At 44.7% G+C, this 20687-nt stretch overlaps 1 protein-coding gene across 3 annotated transcripts in view; it reads right to left on the bottom strand.

The window, feature by feature from the left end:
* Positions 1-8949: 8949 nt before the first annotated feature.
* The window catches only part of RPA1 (replication protein A1), a 46638-nt gene continuing 34900 nt past the window's right edge, over positions 8950-20687 (bottom strand). For 2 of the 3 annotated variants that reach the window (XM_081580066.1, XM_081580065.1), the window contains 5 exons: positions 17518-17650; positions 14999-15175; positions 14343-14450; positions 11398-11484; positions 8950-9963 (listed from right to left, as the gene is read on the bottom strand). In XM_081580066.1, the coding sequence (XP_081436192.1) occupies positions 9859-9963; positions 11398-11484; positions 14343-14450; positions 14999-15175; positions 17518-17650 (610 nt within the window). In that variant the 3' untranslated portion in view covers positions 8950-9858. The remainder of the gene's footprint in view (positions 9964-11397; positions 11485-14342; positions 14451-14998; positions 15176-17517; positions 17651-20687) is intronic. The other variant, XM_081580068.1, reaches the window with a different exon arrangement.

The raw sequence follows: 20687 nt of genomic DNA on the forward strand, positions 1-20687 counted from the left end.
TTAGAGACATGTCTTTATAAACACCCGCTTCTCCGAACAGGAAGGACCTAGGAAGGTCCTGTGAAAGATACCAGCGTGCACCTCCTTTAGCAATTCCTGTAAGAGGAGAGAGACTTCAGGTTTGTGGCATGAAAAATCCTTGCCCTTTCTACTCTGGACCGAGTTAGGGATTTTAGAAACTGCTATTGGCATCCTGGCCCAAACACAGGGGTCGACTGAAGTTGCTGGAAGTTGACTGGTGGACAGGGACGCGGGTGTACAACCCCTCATGTTATTTCTACCTGGCTAACCATCTTTCAAGTTTCCCAGCTGTCCAGGTCTTCATAAAATAAAATGGGTGGGGGGGGGAAGCTACCCAAATAGAATTGCATTTTCACGCACAATGGAAAACGTGAAAGCTGAACAAATCGTTTTGAAAAAAAAAAAAAAAAACTGGCACAGCGGACAGTGGCTTGGAGGAAGGAGAGTCCTGGGCGAGCTGTCTGCGCCAGGACCTGGGCTGCGGCCTAATCCCCGTTGATCCGCGGGGTTAGCGCGGCTCCCGCTCTGCTCTCTCCACCGAAGCTGCCGCAGAACCGCTCCGCTCCATCCACCTGGCTCCATCTCCAGCCCCGCGCCGGCTGCCTTCCCGCGGGGAGGCCGCGCCGGGAGGGGGAGCGACGTGAAGCCGTGTGAAACTGTTTTTCGAAAACCTGGGATGATCATTTAAATGTTTAAAATATGCACATGGTAATTCAAAACTAATTACCCTGAGCACATTTGAAACGTTTATGCCATCATCTCTGGATCCTGCCTACTGATTGTGCGGTACAGCTCACTCCTCTGTTTCTATAAACTGCTCCAGCGATTTTAACTTCCAGGCTAAATCAGGCAGCGCCCGCCCTGCCTCTCGCCCCGGCGGGTGGAGGGACCCCTTTTCGGCTCCACCAAGAGAGGAGGCTGCGCCCTGCACCACCCGCCTCCCCCGGGAGAGCCATTTGTCATGGTCAGGTAGCCCTGGCTGCCTAGTCATTGCTCTCAGTGCTGTTCATAATTGTCATTTCCATTATTTAATTTAGGTTAAAATGACCTCTCTCCGCACCTATACCTTTTCTCCTGCCCCATCGCCGTCCTCTGCCTGGGCGGGGGATGTGTGAGGATGCATTTCCTGGTTCACTCAGGCTCAGCCTTGACATTCATATCCACTTGGCCGCTTTTCTATTTTTTAATTTAAATTAAAAACATTATTTTACAATGTTGTGTTGGTTTCTGTTATACAACTAAATCAGCTGTAATTATACATACATCCCCTCCATCCCCTCCCCCATCCCATCCCTCCAGGTCACCGCAGAGCACCCAGCTGGGCTCCCTGTACTGCAGAGCAACTTCTCACCAGCTGTCCCTCCGACACCTGAGAGTGTCTATATGTACATTGGTGCCACCTTCTCCATTCGTCCCACTCTTCCCTTCCCCCACCGCATCCACAAGTCCATTCTCTACATTCGCGTCTCCATTCCCTTCCCTACAAATAGGTTCATCCATGCTTTTCCATTTGGGGGTGAACCTGAGAAATTCAGGAAGGCCAGGGTAAGGTGGGCTCATGCACCAGTTTTCTTGAGAACAAGAGGATGGAAGTGGGCCCCCCAGAGGGAGCAGCAGCCATTGCTGAGCCCAGGTTCCTGTAGCCAAGGGCACACGCGTGCACACACACCACCTCACAAACGGGGCACGTACAGACCGCGCTTACACACCTGCTTACAGACCGGGCTAATTAGACCTAGGCAGGTCCTGAAGCAAATTCGGTTCCCCATTTTCCAGGATAAAACGAGTTCTCTCACCTTGGGGACACTAAACCAGCAGGCCAGTAGCTGAGAGACTGAGAAGGGTGATGCTGAGGCCGAAATAACTTCAACTTCCCTGGTTTATTCAGAGAGATTGACCTTGGCCAAGAAGTGGAGTTGAAGGAGGCAGGATCCTAGAGTCAAGGAATGAGCACCCATTTATAAATGTGCTCTGGATGCCAGCGGTGGGTGTTAGGCATTAAGGAATACAAAACTGGGTTAGAGTCCCACAGCCGGCTGAAGGTTGATAGAGTGAGATTACCGAGTTTAACTAGAGCCATTAAGAGACTCTTCATTACCCCCATGGCACCGCCACCAAAGCTATCACATGAGCCATAATGCAAGGGAGAATTTTCATTCCATCAACAAGAGAGGGAGCCAGTCTATCTCTGTCCAAAGAAAATGAGCCACCCAGCATGAAGCTGGTGAGGAATGGAGTGTACAACACTCCAATAACAGCCCCTGCAGGATTTCCTCAGCGGTTTAGTTGGCTAAGCAGAGAGGCAGTGCTGGAGCAATCTGCCAGGGTTTCTGGTTTGCCTGAATGCCGGCTCAGGAAACAGCCGACAATCGGTCAATTAAAGACAAAGGATGCTAGCTGGGACCCACATTCCAAAGGGCTTAATGTTAAGCTCCCTGTAAATCCAGGTCCAGGCCTCTCTCCTGATGCTCAGCAATCTCACATCCTATTTCTCTACAAAGATAAAGCCCTTGAACTGAGCTGATTTCCTTGGTAACACCTGCACCCACTTTCCCTTCTTTTGCTCCCGCGCCTACACTGTGTGCCTTTCCTTCAGCTGGAGATGGATCTCTTTTCTCCCTGCCAATTCATTTTTCCTGCCCTTGTGATGACAATTCACATGTGTTGAGACTGCCTCCACCAGAGTCTGTTCCCTTCTCTCCACCGGCTCCTTTCCCACAGCTATTATTTTGCTTTTTTTTTTTGGCTGCGAGATCCTAGTTCCCTGACCAGGGATCGTACCGGTGACCTCTGCAGTGTAAGCTAGGAGTCTTAACCACTCACTGGACCTGCAGAAAAGTCTCCTACTTTGCTTCTTTATAAGAAGTACTCTGCCATGTTGTGGGCCTTCCCCCTCACTGATGAAAATTTAGAGAGAACGGACTGAGTCTTATACTTCCTTTGCATTTCTTGTGGCATCTCAAATAGGGTTTTCACATTAGGAGACAGCCTTGCTAGATATACTGACTGACCTAGCGGTTTTATAGCTGGAGTGAGAAGTCAGGAAAGACGACCCAGCTTATCCCTCGCTTTCACGCCGAGCAAAAACTGTACCCCTCATTCAGATGTTCCCGGCGTCCTATAACTTGCCCAAAGCCAGATTTATTGCTCCTGCTGTAAAGTGTATCTTCTCTAAGCCTCACTTAAAAGCTGCCACTTGGCAGAAGATCAAGTTAGAAGTGCAGGATAGCAGGTGATGGTGAGGGTAGGGGCAGGTGGGGAGGGCGGGGTGGAGCAAATAATTGAAGCTCCGAGAACTACCAGCTCAATATTTAACCTAACTGGTAATTTGCTGTGACAATTATGCCACGAACGGAACACCACTACTATGCAAGAATGTTGCTTTCTAATTAAGAAGGCCCTGCTTTTCCTAGCCTCCCCGCACTTGAATAACACACACAGAAGGAGACTCGGCTTCAGAAGCTAAAGGTTCGAACAGGAGGCATGTGCAGCTTGGCCGGGGTGTGCACATCCGTCAACGGGGAAGCCTGCTAACACCTTCAGATAGAGAAGGCCAGAGAGCCTCCGGGGCCTCTCACAACACGAGAGCCATTTGACTGACAGGCATCTTCCCTGGGAGCCTGCGTGCGTGCTTTCACTGCAAATGGACGAGCTTTCCCACAGCCCCGTTCTCCAAACAGGAAGGCTAGGCAAGGGTTTGATCCATCACGAATAACTTTAATAAGGATATTCATAAAAAGTCCACGGCAACGAGTCTTGAAGATGGAGAGGAAGACGTACACAAACACCGTAACCTCTGGCAGAAAGACAAAAGAATATTATTAAAATCATAGCCATAAAGAAGGATGTTGCCATCTTCTAAATTGACTGCTAGATTCATGGAACATGGCTAAGCAAGACAAACCGTTTTCTGCTTAATTAGTGGCTCCTTTATGGAAGGTTTGCTGCCTGGAGAAAGCCCATTAGAGGTGGGGAGCTCGTTTACAGGAATGCACCTTCGAAAGCTATTCAAATTTTAAATAAATGATGGAGAGAGAAATTGGTGGTGGTGGTGGTAGGAGTGGGAGGGGAGAGGTTTGCTGTGGAGACAGAAAACTTCCACAAAAGACCAGCTTTGCATTCCAAGCCTAAGTGCTTTGGAGATCAGCTTTCCGAGGCAAACATAAGCCTCTAAAATTTTAGGCCAATAGAAATGACCTCTGTACCATGGCTGACTGAAGATATAAATAAACTTCAACATGAACAGCAGTGTCAACTGTGAGAGGGGAGATGAGAGCCCAATCCGAGCTTATTTTTAAAAAGTCCTGGTTGTTCTGACTGTGTTTCGGGGGGAGGACGTTCATGGACAGAAAGCTACTGCTCCCTGCAGTGAGCTCTACTGCTTTCCCAGCACCAGCCCCTGGTTACCTAACCAAGGAATGGAAGCTGCCCCACACAAGTTAAATATAGGCTGAGTTATCTGCATTTTACAAGCGCCAAGAATGTTAACTGAGGAAGCTGTCATTTTTAATGACAGCACAAACTTCCAATTACCAACCGGGTAATACCCCAGGGAGCAGGTATGATTTTATAAGAATGGCTCAAAATTATTAAAAGTTTACACAGTTACTTTTGAATTGGATATAAATATATCTCACGAGGCAGGTGGGATTGTTTTTCACGTGGTCTGTATTCAAGGCTGGAAAAGAAATACTGAAAAGTCTACTTTTTCTGAGATTATCAAGAGCTGAGGAGGAGGGGGCAGTCCAAGGAGACAGCTCTCAAGAGCCTGGCCAGGTGGTGGGTTGGGTCTCAGCCACAAGTTCACGGGCAAGTGAACTCATGTGACTTGCAAGCCCAATGCAAGAAGAGTTATGCACGCTCAGTCACTCAGTCGTGTCCGATTCTTTGCAGCACCATGGACTGTAGCCTGCCAGGCTCCTCTGTCCATGGGATTCTCCAGGCAAGAACACTAGTATGGGTTGCTATTTCCTTCTCCAGGGGATCTTCCTGACCCAGGGATCGAACGCACATTTCCTGTGTCTCCTGCATTGGTAGGTGGATTCTTTTCCACTGCACCACCTGGGAAGAGTTACGGGCCTGGCAATAGATAGTAGAAGCAAGTCCTTCTATACCAGCCATGGTCAAACATTACTTGCACAGGAACCCCATTTCCTTTAATGCTACTTAACTCTAATGGCACCTACGTAGCTTCATCTGCCAGTGGTGAATATGGAATGAATAGCTGTTAGCAGGAGTTGCACGCGTTTTCCATATAGATCAGACAGCCCCTGACCTAAATGAAGGCTACAATTTGTGAGTCTCAAATCACCTAATTCTTCGTGAAATCTTTTCTGATGACTCACTCCAGTCTCCAGTGATCTCTCCATCTTCTGAATTTTAATTTGAGTTGTGATACTACTACTTAGCCCCAAGCCTTGCTCCAAATAGACTGAAGTTCTTGGGGACAAGGTATTTTGATGTAAAGTCACCTAGGGGAATTCCCTGGCGGTCCAGTGGTTAGGACTTCATGATTTCACTGCTGAGGTCATGGGTTCAGTCCCTGGTTGGGGAAGTAGGATGCCATAAGCCATGCGGTGTGGCCAAAAAAAGAAAGTCACCTAGAGGGAGAAAATGGCACAGGTGGTCAATGAAGACAGGTGCTATGTACTTTTCTCAATGACTCGAAACTGCCATCGCAAATATAATGAAAAGATTTTAATAATCATTCCTTATTAGCTCTAGATAAGAAGCAGGTTAATTTGGGACTTCTCTGGTGGGCCAGTGGTTAAGAGTCTGAGCTTTCAAGGCAAAGGGTGCAGGCTCAATCCCTGGCTGGGGAATTAGGATCCCACATGCCATACAGTGTGGCCAAAAAAAATTTTTTTTAATCAGGTTGATTTATAAAGCAAGTCAGATGTGTTCTCAAAAGGCCATTTCTAATAGAAAACAAGAGGATTCAGGCCTCTTCTTGGCCACAACCATGTCCATGTGGTAGGTAGGAAGAAGCCACCATGGCTCCAGCCCTCTCCTCCTAAGTCAACCACCTGCTTTTGCTCCAGAGGATTCTAGTGCCTGCTCGAACCACCTGCCAGCTCTTGATGGTATACAGGGTCAGAGGAGCTCTTACTGAACTAAGGCAAAGAAAGCACAATCAGAGAAATGTACAGAACAAGAAGAGGCACACAGTTTCACAGTGGAGCAAAGGAGAATGTTTCTGCCCATCAAAAGCTCAAAAGCTGAGTTTTTAAAATACAATTAGAAAGTATGTGTATACCTAAAACTAATGGACTTCCCTGATGGTCTAGTGGTTGAGAGTTTGCCTTTCAATGCAGGAGATGTGGGTTCAATCCCAGGTTGGGGAACTAAGATCCTACATGCCCCAACGCAAGTAGAAAAAGCTGGTGCGCTGCAACGAGGACCCAATGAGGTCAAAAAAAGAAAACTAGTGCAATGTTATATGCCAATTAGGTCTAAATAAAAATAAAACTTTAAAAGTTAGAAAATATGCACATTTGGTAGGAGAATTGGCTCAATAAACTTACCCATGCACACACATAGCCAAATGCCAATTAAAATTATGCAGATTTACAAAAAAAAAATGCAGATCTATTTTTATTGAAACAGGAAAGAGGTCCATTCTTTAGTGCTAGGAGCAAAGTGTTGCAGAATAATATGCATAATATAATCCCATTTTTAAGTTAAAACTATAATTACACACATACAAGCAGAGAAAAAAGTAGTCAGCTATACAAGCAATTATTGCTGACAGGCGGGATTAAGGACAATTTTGTTTTTTCTTGTCTGCCGGTTATCTTTTCTACAATGAACATGGATTACTTGAGTTAAGAAATAATCAATGGTCCAAATAGTACCCATTCTTTTTTTTCATTGACATTAACAATACTTATCAGCTTAATAATAAAACATACTCAGTTGGCTTCTTTTTCAAAACAATGAAAATTAAACATCTAAAGTATTTTTTTGAGAGGAGGAAAAAAAAAGATTATTCCCAAAAATGTTTCTGAAAGCCATAGCTCTACCAGCAGAGTGGATTATAAAACTAAGAGCTAACAAACCACATGAAAGAGGGTGGGTGGGAGCCCCGGGGGGTGGGGGGGATATCCTCTTTGAGATAAGGAAATAATCAATTTACTAGGGGGGAGTAGTGGGTTTCTAACAAGTTGACAACAAGAAGAGACTGAACAACCAGTTTCATTTTCTATAAATAAAATCTGAGAAGGCATATTGCCAAAGAAACACAAGTCAATATCTAAACCTTTATATACTGGGCTACCAAACTTCACTTTTAGACAGTATATTAATTATGAAGTCAATAACTATGGGTTTCATTAGGGTATTAAACACCATAATTGATATTATTTGTACTTTTCGAAGATGGGCCACTCAGGAAAAAAAGTGGGGGAGGGGAAGTTTTTCATCCTGAAGTTCAAAAAGTCAGAATGAGCACACCAGAGACTAGCAAGGCCTTAATGGAAAGCATAAAACACGGAAAATATGGACAGAAATCAGATTATTACCCTTTATCCCCCCCTGCCTCCATCACAATGAGACTGGAAGGGATCCAAGAGCCCTTTAAAATAAAGATGAAATGATTAGATTTTTCCCTAATTGTCTAACGCTGATGTCATGGTGTACGCAAAATAAACATTGATCTCTAAGTGAAAGATGAGAAATAGAACATGAACAGCCTTTGGAGGTTAAACTATCTCCAAGAGAATTCTAAGAACCGTGGGCCAGGATCTATTTAGGCGACCCTGAGGGACCTGAGGCTCTTAAAAGCCTAACAGTGGAGCCAATTTCTGATGCTCCTCTGCTGGTGATCTGCTTTTTAGTGGGGAATCTGCTCGACATGTCCCCTCGAGGGAACCGCCCCATCTCAGATTATCCCCCTGTGGGCTTCTAATCACATCCGCGGAGACCTGCTGGTGTCATCGCGTGGTCGTGGAGAACGCGCGGCGGCTGGTACCATGTTCTGGGAGACGCAGCGGGGTCACGCTGCTGGTCAGTGCTCTTCGCTGGGTGGGAGCTGTGATGCGGAGAGGAGGGGATGCTGGGAGCAGTAGATATAAAAGACTGGCTACCAGGCTGAAAGCTAGATTGCCACTTCCAACCCACAATTTGTCAATCCACCACAGCGCTGAAGACTGTAATTTTCCAGTCAGCACTTTACCAGCAAGGTCAGACAGAAAGGAGCTTCTGTAAAAAATCGCTGAGGCCTTGGCCGGAGAATCAAGTGCGGCCCAGTGGCTATCTTGTGAGACTAGACCGTGTCCAGACAATTAGAGGGCCTGAGAGAAGGAAGTCATGAGCCATAGAAGTCATCCTGCCTGACGCCAGCTGGTTTCTCCCGGAAGAGTAAGGCTAAGGATGACACAGGTAGGACGTGCTCATTCCCCAGGTCTAGCAAGGCCTTCCATGTGCCGCGCTCGCCCAGATTAAAAACCAGGGCCCTGCACGACAGGAAGACTGCAATGCTGCCTGGATGCTTGGAGAGAGGTGTGCTGCAAACGCCAAATGAGGGGCTGCAGCGACCAGATAGATAATTAATATGATTAGGAACACGCAGAGCAAGCATGTTCTTGCCGACTGAAAAGCCCAGTAGCATAATTACTGTTTTCTTACCAGCTCACTGTCTGTTCACATTTCAAAGCCTGGTTGGTGTTAAGACCGCTGTGTAAACATCAATAAAATCCCAAAGTGCCGGATCATCAGCATTCTGGGGCACAATGGCTTTTTGTTTTTGGTGTTTTCATTCTTTTAAAGATGCATTTCAAGGTTGCAGACATTAGGAAGAATGATCTCTATGCTTTGGACTAATCTTCGAGTTTGTAATGAGTTAACATCTCCCCCAAGTGAACATTTATTATGAAGGCTAATTAATTGCTTTCCAGTTACAAGAACCCTTTGCATTCAAAGAAAGTGGGATTTATAAGCAGAGAATAAACTGTTTATTAAACAAGGCAACGGCAACAAAGGGCTTCTCCCTTCAGAATCCCTTCTATTTAATACAGCTTTAATCAAGAAAAGAAAACATACAAATTCAAGAAATATGTACAGGTAGAAAAGGCATACCAACAGAAATGCAACATTAATTGAAGGGGAGACGAAAGCGATGCTTTGTAGTTGCTGGGATGTCTCTAGGGGACAGCAAGTCAATGCTTATCAGCCTTCCTCAGAAGAGACCATTTTGATTAATATCAGACCCATCTGACTCAGTCTATTAAACCCTGAAGGAAGGATATTCTTCAGATATAAAAGATATGACTTTGATTAATAATTCTACCCTATTGCCATTCCAGGCATTAACAACTGTGTGGCCCTTCTAGAAAGGGAGCCTTTGAAATTGAGGAAGACAGGCTTCCTAAAACACTCAAGTTCTTCCACAAAACCACTTCTCGGCATTCCCCCTTGGGAAGGGACCCAAGCTGAGAAGGTGTCACCACTGGAGAAGCGGTAACCCGACTTACATAATTTATTTCACTGTCTACAGATTGAGGGTCAATTACTCGTGACATAATTCCTGGTTGAAGATAATGAGATCTTAGTAAAACTGACAAAAGCCTGAAGACAGGGAGTGAATGGTACTACGGTCCGCGCAGCTGACCCCGAGGTCTGACATGGTTTACACCACAGCTCTGTGAGCTTGTTTCCCTTTGCTGCCAGTGGGTTCCCAGGTGTGACGAGAGGCGATGGCTTAGTCCGCGGTAGAGAGGTGCTCTGCACCGCCATCAGTTGGGGCGGGGATGGGGGGGTGCAGGTGGAGGTCGGGGGTGGGGTGGGGGGATTCGCTTCAGCCCTCTATCCACAAGCTCCTGCCCCATCGGCAGGCTCCTCTCACATCGCCGCATTCCTCCTGATGTTCATGACCAGCCTTCTGCCGTATTCTCTGTAGTCCACAGGCTTCACGTCCACCACCGTGGCCTTAATTCGAGACTCATCCTTTGAAAAGAGAAGAACGATTTGTGAATGAAGAAACGCCTGTGGCCATGTTCCTGGTTTCAATGATCCCAACAGGAGAAAACACAAAGACATGCTGGGTTTAGAGTCCCGTCATGCCAGTAAAGAAGCCGTGATGACGAGCGCCCAGGGCAGGGTTTCTGGTGGAACAAAGGCTTCCCTTCCACACAGGCCCTTGCACCCGTTCCTTGTGGTCCCAAACACGCGGAAATCTAGACTCCAAGTGTGATGGACTGTAGAGGGCTCTTCAAGTTCAATCTGTTCTCTTTACAGAGAGAGAAATGGGAGCCCAGAGAAGACAGTGACTTGCTAAAGCCACACCGTGGGCTCTGTGAGTCGGCTGTGGGGAGAGGAGACATGCTCGTGGCAGAGGCTAAAGCCTGCCTTGGCCTGTCTCAGCCCCACAAGAGGCGACCTCGCTGCCCTTCACCTCCCCTGTCCACGTCACACGGGGACCGAGAGACCCTTCCATCCCCCCCTCTCGACCACCCCCACCTCACCCTGATACCGTATTGCTAACGTTGAGAGGCTCATATAATGCTCACAAAACCAAACACAGCTGTTAGCAGGCATTAGGGTTAAGGCCTGACAAGAAAACAGAACAAGTAAACCCTGAAACAAGCAAAGTTTTCTGAATTCTCCTGTCGCCCGTTCACTAGGGTGCACAGTGCCTTCAGAGGCAGACTAGGGTGAGGCCAGCTCAGGGCCTGCACACTCCAGCTCTGTACCTACAAAACCCAGTCAGATTTCTAAGCATGGCTGAGAGTAGAGCTCTGAGGCTGAACTGTCTGCATGCAATTATCAGCTCTGCCACTTGCTAGCATATGAATTTAGGCAAGTTACTCAATTCTCCATATGCCTACAGCTTTTCACTGGCAAAATGGGGGTAACAATAGCTCCTTCACACAAGGTTACTGCCAGGATGAAGGGAGACAAGGTATGCAAAGGGTGTGGAACAGTATCTGGCAGATAGTAAGTACTCAGTAAAGGCTGTTTTTTCATGATTTTACAATTGTATGATGCTATGAGCAATTAAAGGAATTTTCAAGGTAATTTTAATCACATGTGGTCTTTCTAGAACCCAAACCGTGTGGAAGATGTGGGTCCATTTTGTCAGGACACAAACCAAAATCCCCCAGGTTTTGACTGAAAAGGCCACACAACATGTTTTCCTTGGATCTTAATATTGGACAAGACCCTTAACCTCTCTCTTGGTCTGTTTGCTCATCTGAAAACAGAGGTGATAACAGTACCCCAGTACTGGTGGGACTCAGTGAGTAATAAACGCAGGGTGTTAAGTGTTGGGTCTGGAACACAGTAAGCGAGGAACTGACAGCTAACACTATAATGGGGTTGTGGGTGACAAACAGCAGTTCTATGCTGCTACCCTCATGCACCATGGGTGACGTCACTTACGTTGTAGGTCTCCAGTTTGACCCTGATCCTGAACGTAAAAGATCGAAAGTTGGCATTCTGGAAAACTTCCTCAAATGCTTGCTCGTTCTGCAGAAACAAAATGTAAAACTGTAGGCATGGAAACTACCAGACCACCTGAAAATAGATGTATGGTTTTTGACAAGACTTGGAGGAAAATCTCTGAGAAAATGATCACCTCCCAGTGGCTTGAAATTTCTTAGGAATGACTAATATATAGGTGACATTTCATCACATAAAACTGTTTAGGTAGAATTTTATTAAAAATTAAAAATATTCTACCTAGAGTACTCAATTTCATACAGACAGAAAGTGGAATGACGGCTGCCAGGGGCAACAGAGAGTTAGTGTTTGATGGGTACAGAGTTTCAGCTGAGGAGGATGAAAAAGTTCTACAGCTGGATGATGGTGGCAGTTGCACAACAATATGCAGGTATTTTAATGCCACTGAACTTATATACTTGGGCTTCTCTGGTGGCTCAGCTGGTAAAGAAGCTGCCTACAATGCAGGAGACCTGGGTTCGATCCCTGGGTTGGGAAAATTCCCTGGACAAAGGAAAGGCTACCCATTCCATATTCTGGCCTGGAGAATTCCATGGACTGTCTAGTCCATGTGGCTTCCCTGGTGGCTCAGACGGTAAAGCGTCTGCCTGTAATGCGGGAGACCTGGGTTCAATCCCTGGGCTGGGAAGATCCCCTGGAGAAGGAAATGGCTACCCACCCCAGAACTCTTGCCTGAAAAATTCCATGGATGGAGGAGACTGGTAGGCTATAGCCCATGGGGTCGCAAAAGAGTCGGACACGACTAAGCAACTTTCACTCACTCACTCACAATGGTAAATTTTATGTATATTTTATCACAATAGAAAAAAACTGAAACACTCTTAGGAAACACATTTCTAAACTTTCAAAGTCTGTGATGGAATAGATCTGAGGCTCAGAATCTACAGAACAAATTAAGAATGGGTGGGGACTCAGGAAAAAAGTTTCAGTTGTCATATATACATTATTTCAGCCTCTGGATTTACAGATGTGGTAAGTGAAGAAGACAGGAGACGTGGGCAAAGGTTAGGGAAGAAGTTTAAGACCCACAGTTCTCTCTCTTTCTTTTATTGGCCTCTCAAATATTGTTTGATTAAGCTGCTGAATTAAAAAAATAAAAAAGTCTGGTAAACGGAGGGATTAGAGAAAGCATTTTACACAAATATGCACAAAATAAACGTACAAGAACTTTTAATAAAATTAATAGTTCCTATCAGTCAAGTATTATTTGCAAGCCACTTGGAACATGAAAATAGCTTTGTTATATATAGAACTCTTTGTATAAAGGTTACTACTACACACAGACACACACAGACACACACACACAGAGTCCTCAGGCTTTTGGGTATGTAAATAAAACAATGTGTTAAACCTTCAGAAAATTGTACCAGCTGCCATCATTCTTTCAAGATTAGTGAAAGCATGGAGCGCATACTCCAAGAATATTATGATTCCTGAGGGGAGAGTTTCTATATGTCCTCATTCACTGGCAGTAAAACCAGTCAAATGTAATAAGCCCATAAAAAATCCTGAAAGGCTGCCTCAAGCCTTAAAAGCTGATATGAAAATAGAGGACCAGGCAAAACAGATAAAAGATACCATCATACTTTAAAGTCAATTCCAGTTATTTCTGTAAAAGGGCTTGTTGGGATTATTTTCAGAGAGCACATGGACAATTTCAAAGAGACAAAAGGGCAGAGCTAAACGAACAGAAGACAGGAAAGAAAAAAAAAACACACACACACACCAAAACAAATGACAAATCCTTTTTTGCTACTGGCTTTTATAAGTATCCTAACCGATTTGGAGGACAATGAGGGAGAAAAATCTATAGACAGATACTAATTTGTGTGGCCCAGAAACTATAGCTTTTATTGGTCTTTATATGTTTTATCTGAGCAAACATCTTTCTTAACTTTAGGATAATTAGTAATCTAGTCCTTGAATTGAACAATACTACTATGTGAAAATACTCTTTTATAAAAATGAAATGGAGAAAGTGACTTCATGAAAGAAAGTTACTTTGTAAGAACGCATCTGACAACATGAAATAAGCACACACCTTATATGTGAATTTAAACCAGGATTTGACTCAACTCTTCAGAAAAGTGTTTATTACTTTAAAAAGGCACATCGAATAAAGATGTGGTACGGATACACAATGGAACACTACTCAGCCATAAAAAAGAATGAAATAATACCATTTGCAGCAACGCGGATACAACTAGAGATTATACTAAGCAAAGTCAGAAAAAGACTAACACCACAGAACATTACTTACATGTGGAATCTAAAACATGACACAAATGAACCTATCTAGGAAGCAGAAACAGACTCAAGACACAGAGAACAAACTTATGGTTATCAAGGTGGGGGTGGGGGAGTGGGTGGAGAGGAATGGACTAGGAGCCTAGGGTTAGTAGATATAAACTATCACATACAGAATGGGTGGATAAAAAGGGCCTGCTGTAAAGCACAGGGAACTATTCAACATCCCAGGATAAACCATAATGGGGAAACCATAATGGACTTAAAGTTTATTATTACAGACTCAAAAAAAAAAAATGTATCTGGACTTCAGCTTACTTCAGAAGATACTTCCAGATCTCAAGTGACTGCAGGCACATCGACTCTTAAAAACAGGAGGAAAAGGCGCTTTCTATTTAGAAAGTGCTGTTTTTAAAGAATTTTACACACATTACTTCATCACCTCATTGTTAGCACATCCAAGGTGGACACAATTAGAATCAGATGAGCTCTCATAGTCAGCAGTGAGAGACGCTATACAACACCCACCAGCAACAGACCAAAAATTATCAGAGCAAAAAACAGGTAAGTGTTACAGCATGGGAACTACTACAGTAATAACACAGGACATGGCCGACCTTCTCTTTTAATTCCCCGAGATAAGCAGTGCTTTGTCCAAGGATGGCCTCTGCAGACTCCTGGAAACACGTGACCCACTGATTTTCTTGAAAATCGGCAATATTGACCTAAAAAACACAACTTCACATCATTACACCAAAGAAATAACAAAAGGAAGACACACTAAGGAGACTGGGAGGTTGACTTTTTCCACTCATTAAAAGAGTTTCTAGGGAAAAAAGCCAATTCCACTAAATATGCTATGTTCTTTCCAAAGAACGTAAAAAGTATCCAAGAGAGAAGTTCAAAATGTTAAGTGTGGATCACACCAGGAACGTGATGTGGTGTGGACATGTGATTTCAGTTCTCAGGGGAGATACAGCCCAACAAAAATCGCCTTCAGATGCAGGATCCAGGCACACTGGACTCAGTGGCCCTCCAGCTGCAATGGCCTTTGGACTAAAGGTTTTGAATGAGCCTCCAATGTCCTCTGCATTTTAAATCGTATACCCTTCAGTCACCAGGAGGCGCTCCATAAGACGGCTCTTAGTCACTGCTGAGCATCCCAGACAATCTGAAAGCCTGAACTAAGAGACAAGCTAGTCTCCACAGTGCCAGGAGCTTCGCAGAGATTCAAGAAACACCAGAGCGGACCTTGTCCACCCATTCTACTTACTGACAGGATCATGCGGTACTTGAAATTGGGGAATTCACTGTCACACTTCTCACAGCGGTACAATCCGTTCTGCTGGTCGATCACTTTCTTGTTGCAATCCTGAGTTGGGCAGGCCTGGTACATACAGTTCTCTTTGCGAAGATACACCACGGTCGCCACAGAGCTAAAATAGTCAGGCTTCAAGAGAAAAGAGTGACGTGAGGCAAAGAGCACAGACCAAAGTTCAGGACTGGACTTGCCCTGACATACGCGGGGTAAGTGTTTGCATACTCTCACAATGTGATTACAAGTGATAATTCATTCTATAGTTTCAGAAGTTACTTGCGCTGACTACAAAATCCAGAAGGGTAATAAACCAAGTTCTAAAGCATATTACTCCTTAATAATAAGTTAATTTTAAACCATGCTATGCTTAGTCACTCAGTCGTGTCTGACTCTTTGTGACCCCATGCACTACCCCACCAGGCTCCTTTGTCCATGGGGATTCTCCAGGCAAGAATACTGGAGTGGGTTGTCATGCTCTCTTCCAGGCGATCTTCCCAACTCAGGGATCAAACCCAGGTCTCTTGCATTGCAGGTGGATTCTTTACTGTCTGAGCCACCAGGGAAGTCCTTAATTCTAAATTAGACTAAACTACTTAAAACTGAAAGACTACAGACTATATCAAATAGACTATATCAAAGAAAAAGACTTCAAGAAATCTTGATCTTGTTGCTCCTATTCCTCTGCCCCTCTGAAGGTAACAGAACCAGGAAATACAGAGTGACACAGTGAACTCTAGCACAGTTATCTTCAACCATTCCTCCCACGTTAAAAACAATAGGAGTGATTTTGAGCATCTAGATTCAACTTTGTCTTTGGTCAACAAGCATTTTCTGTAAAAAGCCAGACAGTATCTCTCTCAGGCTTTACAAGCCATCGGGTCACATTCTGTTGCAGCCACTCGCCCTGCGCTGGGCTGCAAGACCATCCACAGACAGTGTAGAGATGAGAGCGGGTGGCTGGTTTCAATGCATTTGTATTTATAACAGGCAGCAGGCTAGATATGGCCCATGGACCTGTTTGTGGACCCCTGGTCTAAGTCATCAAGTTCAGTAGAATGCAAAAAGACTGAACAAGCACCTTCAAAGTGGAGACATCACTGATAAGTAAGTGTGGCAAGGACCAAGTCACAAGCCTAAGCTTTCTGTTACTGCTATTTGCTTTGCCTTTTAACTGTCATGGAAAGGATACAGGATGAATAATTTTGGGGGGTGAGCAGTTCCCTCTGGGTGTACTCTGAACTCAGGGCAAGATGAATCCTCACTCTAAAAGGCTCTAGAGCAGCAGTCCCCAATCTTTTCGGCACCAGGGACGATTTTGGTGGAAGACTGTTTTTCCACAGACAGGATGGTTCAGGCAGCAATGTGAGCAATGGGGAGCAGCCCATTTCTGGCTGTGTGGCCCAGTTCCTAACAAGCTGTGAATCAGTACTGGTCTGTAGCCCAGGAGTTGGGGACTCCTGCTCTACTGAAGGGGAGTCTTCCAGGTGAATGCCTGAAGGGTTTTTCTGTATTTCCAGGTAAGGGCCAGATTCAAAGTGTGACTTGAAAGTTTGGGTGTGAACAGGTACTCACTAGGCCCGATTCCTTGTTACCTACTGTCTACATTTAGGTCTAAGAAAGAAACTGGTTGACAAGAAAACCCAGAGTGACACAGATCTGTCCAACGTTTAAGTCTCAGGACATTGTGTAGCAGCATTATGAGTTGCAGTCATTGACAATGATGGATAAGAAAGTATTGTGGAATGAGACAGTAAGGAATAAAAACCATATTGTACAATATGAAAATAATAAAGCAGGAATTACTGGTTGTGGGAGCATAAAGGAGAAATAAATGATTTAAATCTTGAACTGCTGACAGAATACAGATTCAGAGCAAGATGGGGGGCGGGGGTCATTAAACACAAACATTGAAAGGAAAGTTGCAACTCCAGTCAAATACCAGTCAATTCTTGTCAGAGAATACCAGGGGTGCTCAGCCCTCAAGAGGTTAATCCTCTATAGCCAGTGAGGGTACGTGTGAACCACTCCATGTCTGACGCTGAAATTCACTAATGCTCAGCGTGAGCTATAATCTCAAAAGCTGCCTTTCTGGTCTGCAGCCACTTCAGTTTGCAGGAACAATCACAGAAAAGGAATATGGACCTGAAGGCGGTTCGTGTTAATACACAACTTGATTACTACTGCTTCGTTAAGATCCCTCCAAGAACTACACAACTCTCTAAGTCAGAGCTCTGCGCATCTTTCTGCCTCAACTGACCTGAGGGATATAACATCCTCCTATTAGAAAGCATGGCTCCCTCACTCTGGCTGGCATCCTCAACCTTCACCCCAGGTAAGAATCACGGCTCTGAATCAAGGTCTAACAGCTGGTTTTCAGAAATTGGATCTGAAAACTCATCCCCTCGCACATTCTACGTGCTTTTGTGGAGAAAGTTAAGAATGCAGATACCAAAAAAAAAAAAGAATGCAGATACCTTGTCGCCTTGGCCCAGGTTCTCCGACTTGACCTCATATAAAGTCTTCCAGTTGGTGTTGCTCCCACCTGCTCCTCCACTCCTTAGATCAGAGATGGAAATACCATCTAAGGCTTGTCCTTCTGAGTCAAACCTGAAAAACAGAGAACAACAGACACTTTATATGCATATTGAATGCGATACTTGTTCCTATATGCCAGGTACAGGCTATTCACTTCCCACCGAACTTTTCACAGGTCATGGCCAAGTGTGGCTGAAGGTAGTATCTTCCTCACTGTATCTCAAGTCTACTGAAGAAATGGAGTGACCTCTTTTAAATCTCAATTGCTCTGACGCCTCCCAGTGGTCACGAAAGACAGTGCCAAACTGCCACAGAACCTTTTCTTAAATTAGCCTTGCTATCAACACTGGCCAGATGGCCCAAGTGCCTAAAAAAACAGTAACCTGGAAAGTCAACAACAAAACAAGCAACAATGGAGAGCCCTGGTGTAGCTCTTTGGGCTACTGATGCTCATCCTTGCTCAGCAGCTGCATTTTTCTCATCGCTGAAATGTACCAGGCTAGAAAGGGACGGTTGACATATTTTAATGGGGTAGCAAAAAATGTTCCCACATCTTTTAAGACTGGTATAATTTCAAAAGATTATATTAGTTCAGTTCAGTTGCTCAGCTGTGTGTCCGACTCTTTGCGATCCCATGAATCGCAGCACGCCAGGCCTCCCTGTCCATCACCAACTCCCGGAGTTTACCCAAACTCCTGTCCATCGAGTCAGTGATGCCATCCAGCCATCTGATCCTCTGTCATCCTCTTCTCCTCCTGCCCCCAATCCTTCCCAGCATCACGGTCTTTTCCAATGAGTCAACTCTTTGCATGAGGTGGCCAAAGTATTGGAGTTTCAGCTTCAACATCAGTCCTTCCAATGAACACCCAGGACTGATCTCCTTTAGGATGGACTGGTTGGAACTCCTTGCAGTCCAAGGGACTCTCAAGTCTTCTCCAACACCACAGTTCAAAAGCATCAATTCTTCAGCGCTCAGCTTTCTTCACCGTCCAACTCTCACATCCATACATGACCACTGGAAAAACCACAGCCTTGACTAGACAGACTTTTGTTGACAAAGTAATGTCTCTGTTTTTTAATATGCTGTCTAGGTTGGTCATAACTTTCCTTCCAAGGAGTAAGCATCTTTTAATTTCATGGCTGCAATCACCATCTGCAGTGATTTTGGAGCCCCCAAAAATAAAGTCTGACACTGTTTCCACTGTTTCCCCATCTATTTCCCATGAAGTGATGGATCAGATGCCATGATCTTAGTTTTGTGAATGTTGAGCTTTAAGCCAACTTTTTCACTCTCCTCTTTCACCTTCATCGAGAGGCTTTTTAGTTCCTCTTCACTTTCTGCCATAAGGGTGGTGTCATCTGCATATCTGAGGTTATTGATATTTCTCCCGGCAATCTTGATTCCAGCTTATGCTTCATTCAGCCCGGTGTTTCTCATGATGTACTCTTCATAGAAGTTAAATAAGCAAGGTGACAATATACAGTCTAGACATACTCCTTTTCCTATTTGAAACCAGTCTGTTGTTCCATGTCCAGTTCTAACTGTTGCTTCCTGACCTGCATACAGGTTTCTCAAGAGGCAGGTCAGGTGGTCTGGTATTCTCATCTCTTTCAGAATTTTCCACAGTTTATAGTGATCCACACAGTCAAAGGCTTTGGCATAGTCAATAAAGCAGAAATAGATGTTTTTCTGGAACTCTCTTGCTTATTCGATGATCCAACGGATGTTGGCAATTTGATCTCTGGTTCCTCTGCCTTTTCTAAAACCAGCTTGAACATCTGGAAGTTCACGGTTCACGTATTGCTGAAGCCTGGCTTGGAGAATTTTGAGCATTACTTCACTAGCATGTGAAATGAGTGCAACTGTGCGGTAGTTTGAGCATTCTTTGGCATTGCTTTTCTTTGGGACTGGAATGAAAACTGACCTTTTCCAGTCCTGTGGCCACTGCTGAGTTTTCCAAATTTGCTGGCATATCGAGTGCAGGACTTTCACAGCATCACCTTTGAGGACTTGAAACAGCTCAACTGGAATTCCATCACCTCCACTAGCTTTGTTCGTGGTGATGCTTTCTAAGCCCACTTGACTTCACATTCCAGGATGTCTGGCTCTGGGCGAGTGATCAAACCATTGTGATTATCTGGGTCGTGAAGATCTTTTTTGTACAGTTCCAAAGTTAATTTATTAGAAGGTATTTACATGTTTCCTTGTAGACTGACCTTCTTAGTGAGATTTTACTTATGCTAAAATGAAAGTTGAAATTAAATTATGTTAAATTATTATAAAGTTGATCACATTATCAGCTAATATGAAGGAAAGGACACCCAAGAGGAGTGTGTCAGAAACACACTTGTGTTAGGAAAGAGGCAGTCTGAGATTAAAAACACACCAATGTCACCCAAAAGGAGGATAACTAAAAGTAACCACATACAGAAAAGGCTCCATAAAACGAGAGCATAGGACAGAATAGATGCTGCCCTGAGCTTCAGACAATTGCCTTTTTGTTCCATCAGGTAAGCGGCTAAATCCATCACAGAAGCACAGCAAGGTCGGTAAATCTGTTTCACCTCGACTAGCAACACAAGTTTAGTTTCAAAAACTCCGAGGAGACATTTGCCACCAAAGACAGCTCATCAGGAGTCAACAGAGCAGGGAGAGCGGCAGCCCTTCTTCCAGCAGCAACTCCACATCGCTGCAACCGAGATCCAGACACCTCCAGACCTTGCCTAGGGGGGCAGACACACAGAGCTCCTTTCTGATCAACGCCAAGCTGCCTTATTCAAGGGACAGCCATGTCTTTTTATGTTGACTGGGATCACAGTTATTGACACGTAAACTATGAAGACCTTAATATGGGCAATTAACCTGTGGTCGTGCTCCAGGGCCTGATGGGAAATCAAGCAGTAAGGACAAACCAAAGCTGTGGTTCCTTTCGGTCAGCTTGTTAATGAATGGGCCCTGTGCTATAAGGCAAAGCCAGCTACCAGAAAAGCTTAACACAGATCCACATGGACCACACGCACAAGGCTGGCTTAAGCGACGTGGTCATGCCAGTAGACGTGTCACATGTGTTAGTCACTCAGTCGTGTCCGACTCTTTGTCCGACTAGCA

This window comes from Giraffa tippelskirchi, chromosome 3 (genome assembly GCF_054371585.1).
Source record: "Giraffa tippelskirchi isolate mGirTip1 chromosome 3, T2T-mGirTip1v1.2.pri, whole genome shotgun sequence".
NCBI classification, from domain to species: domain Eukaryota; kingdom Metazoa; phylum Chordata; class Mammalia; order Artiodactyla; family Giraffidae; genus Giraffa; species Giraffa tippelskirchi.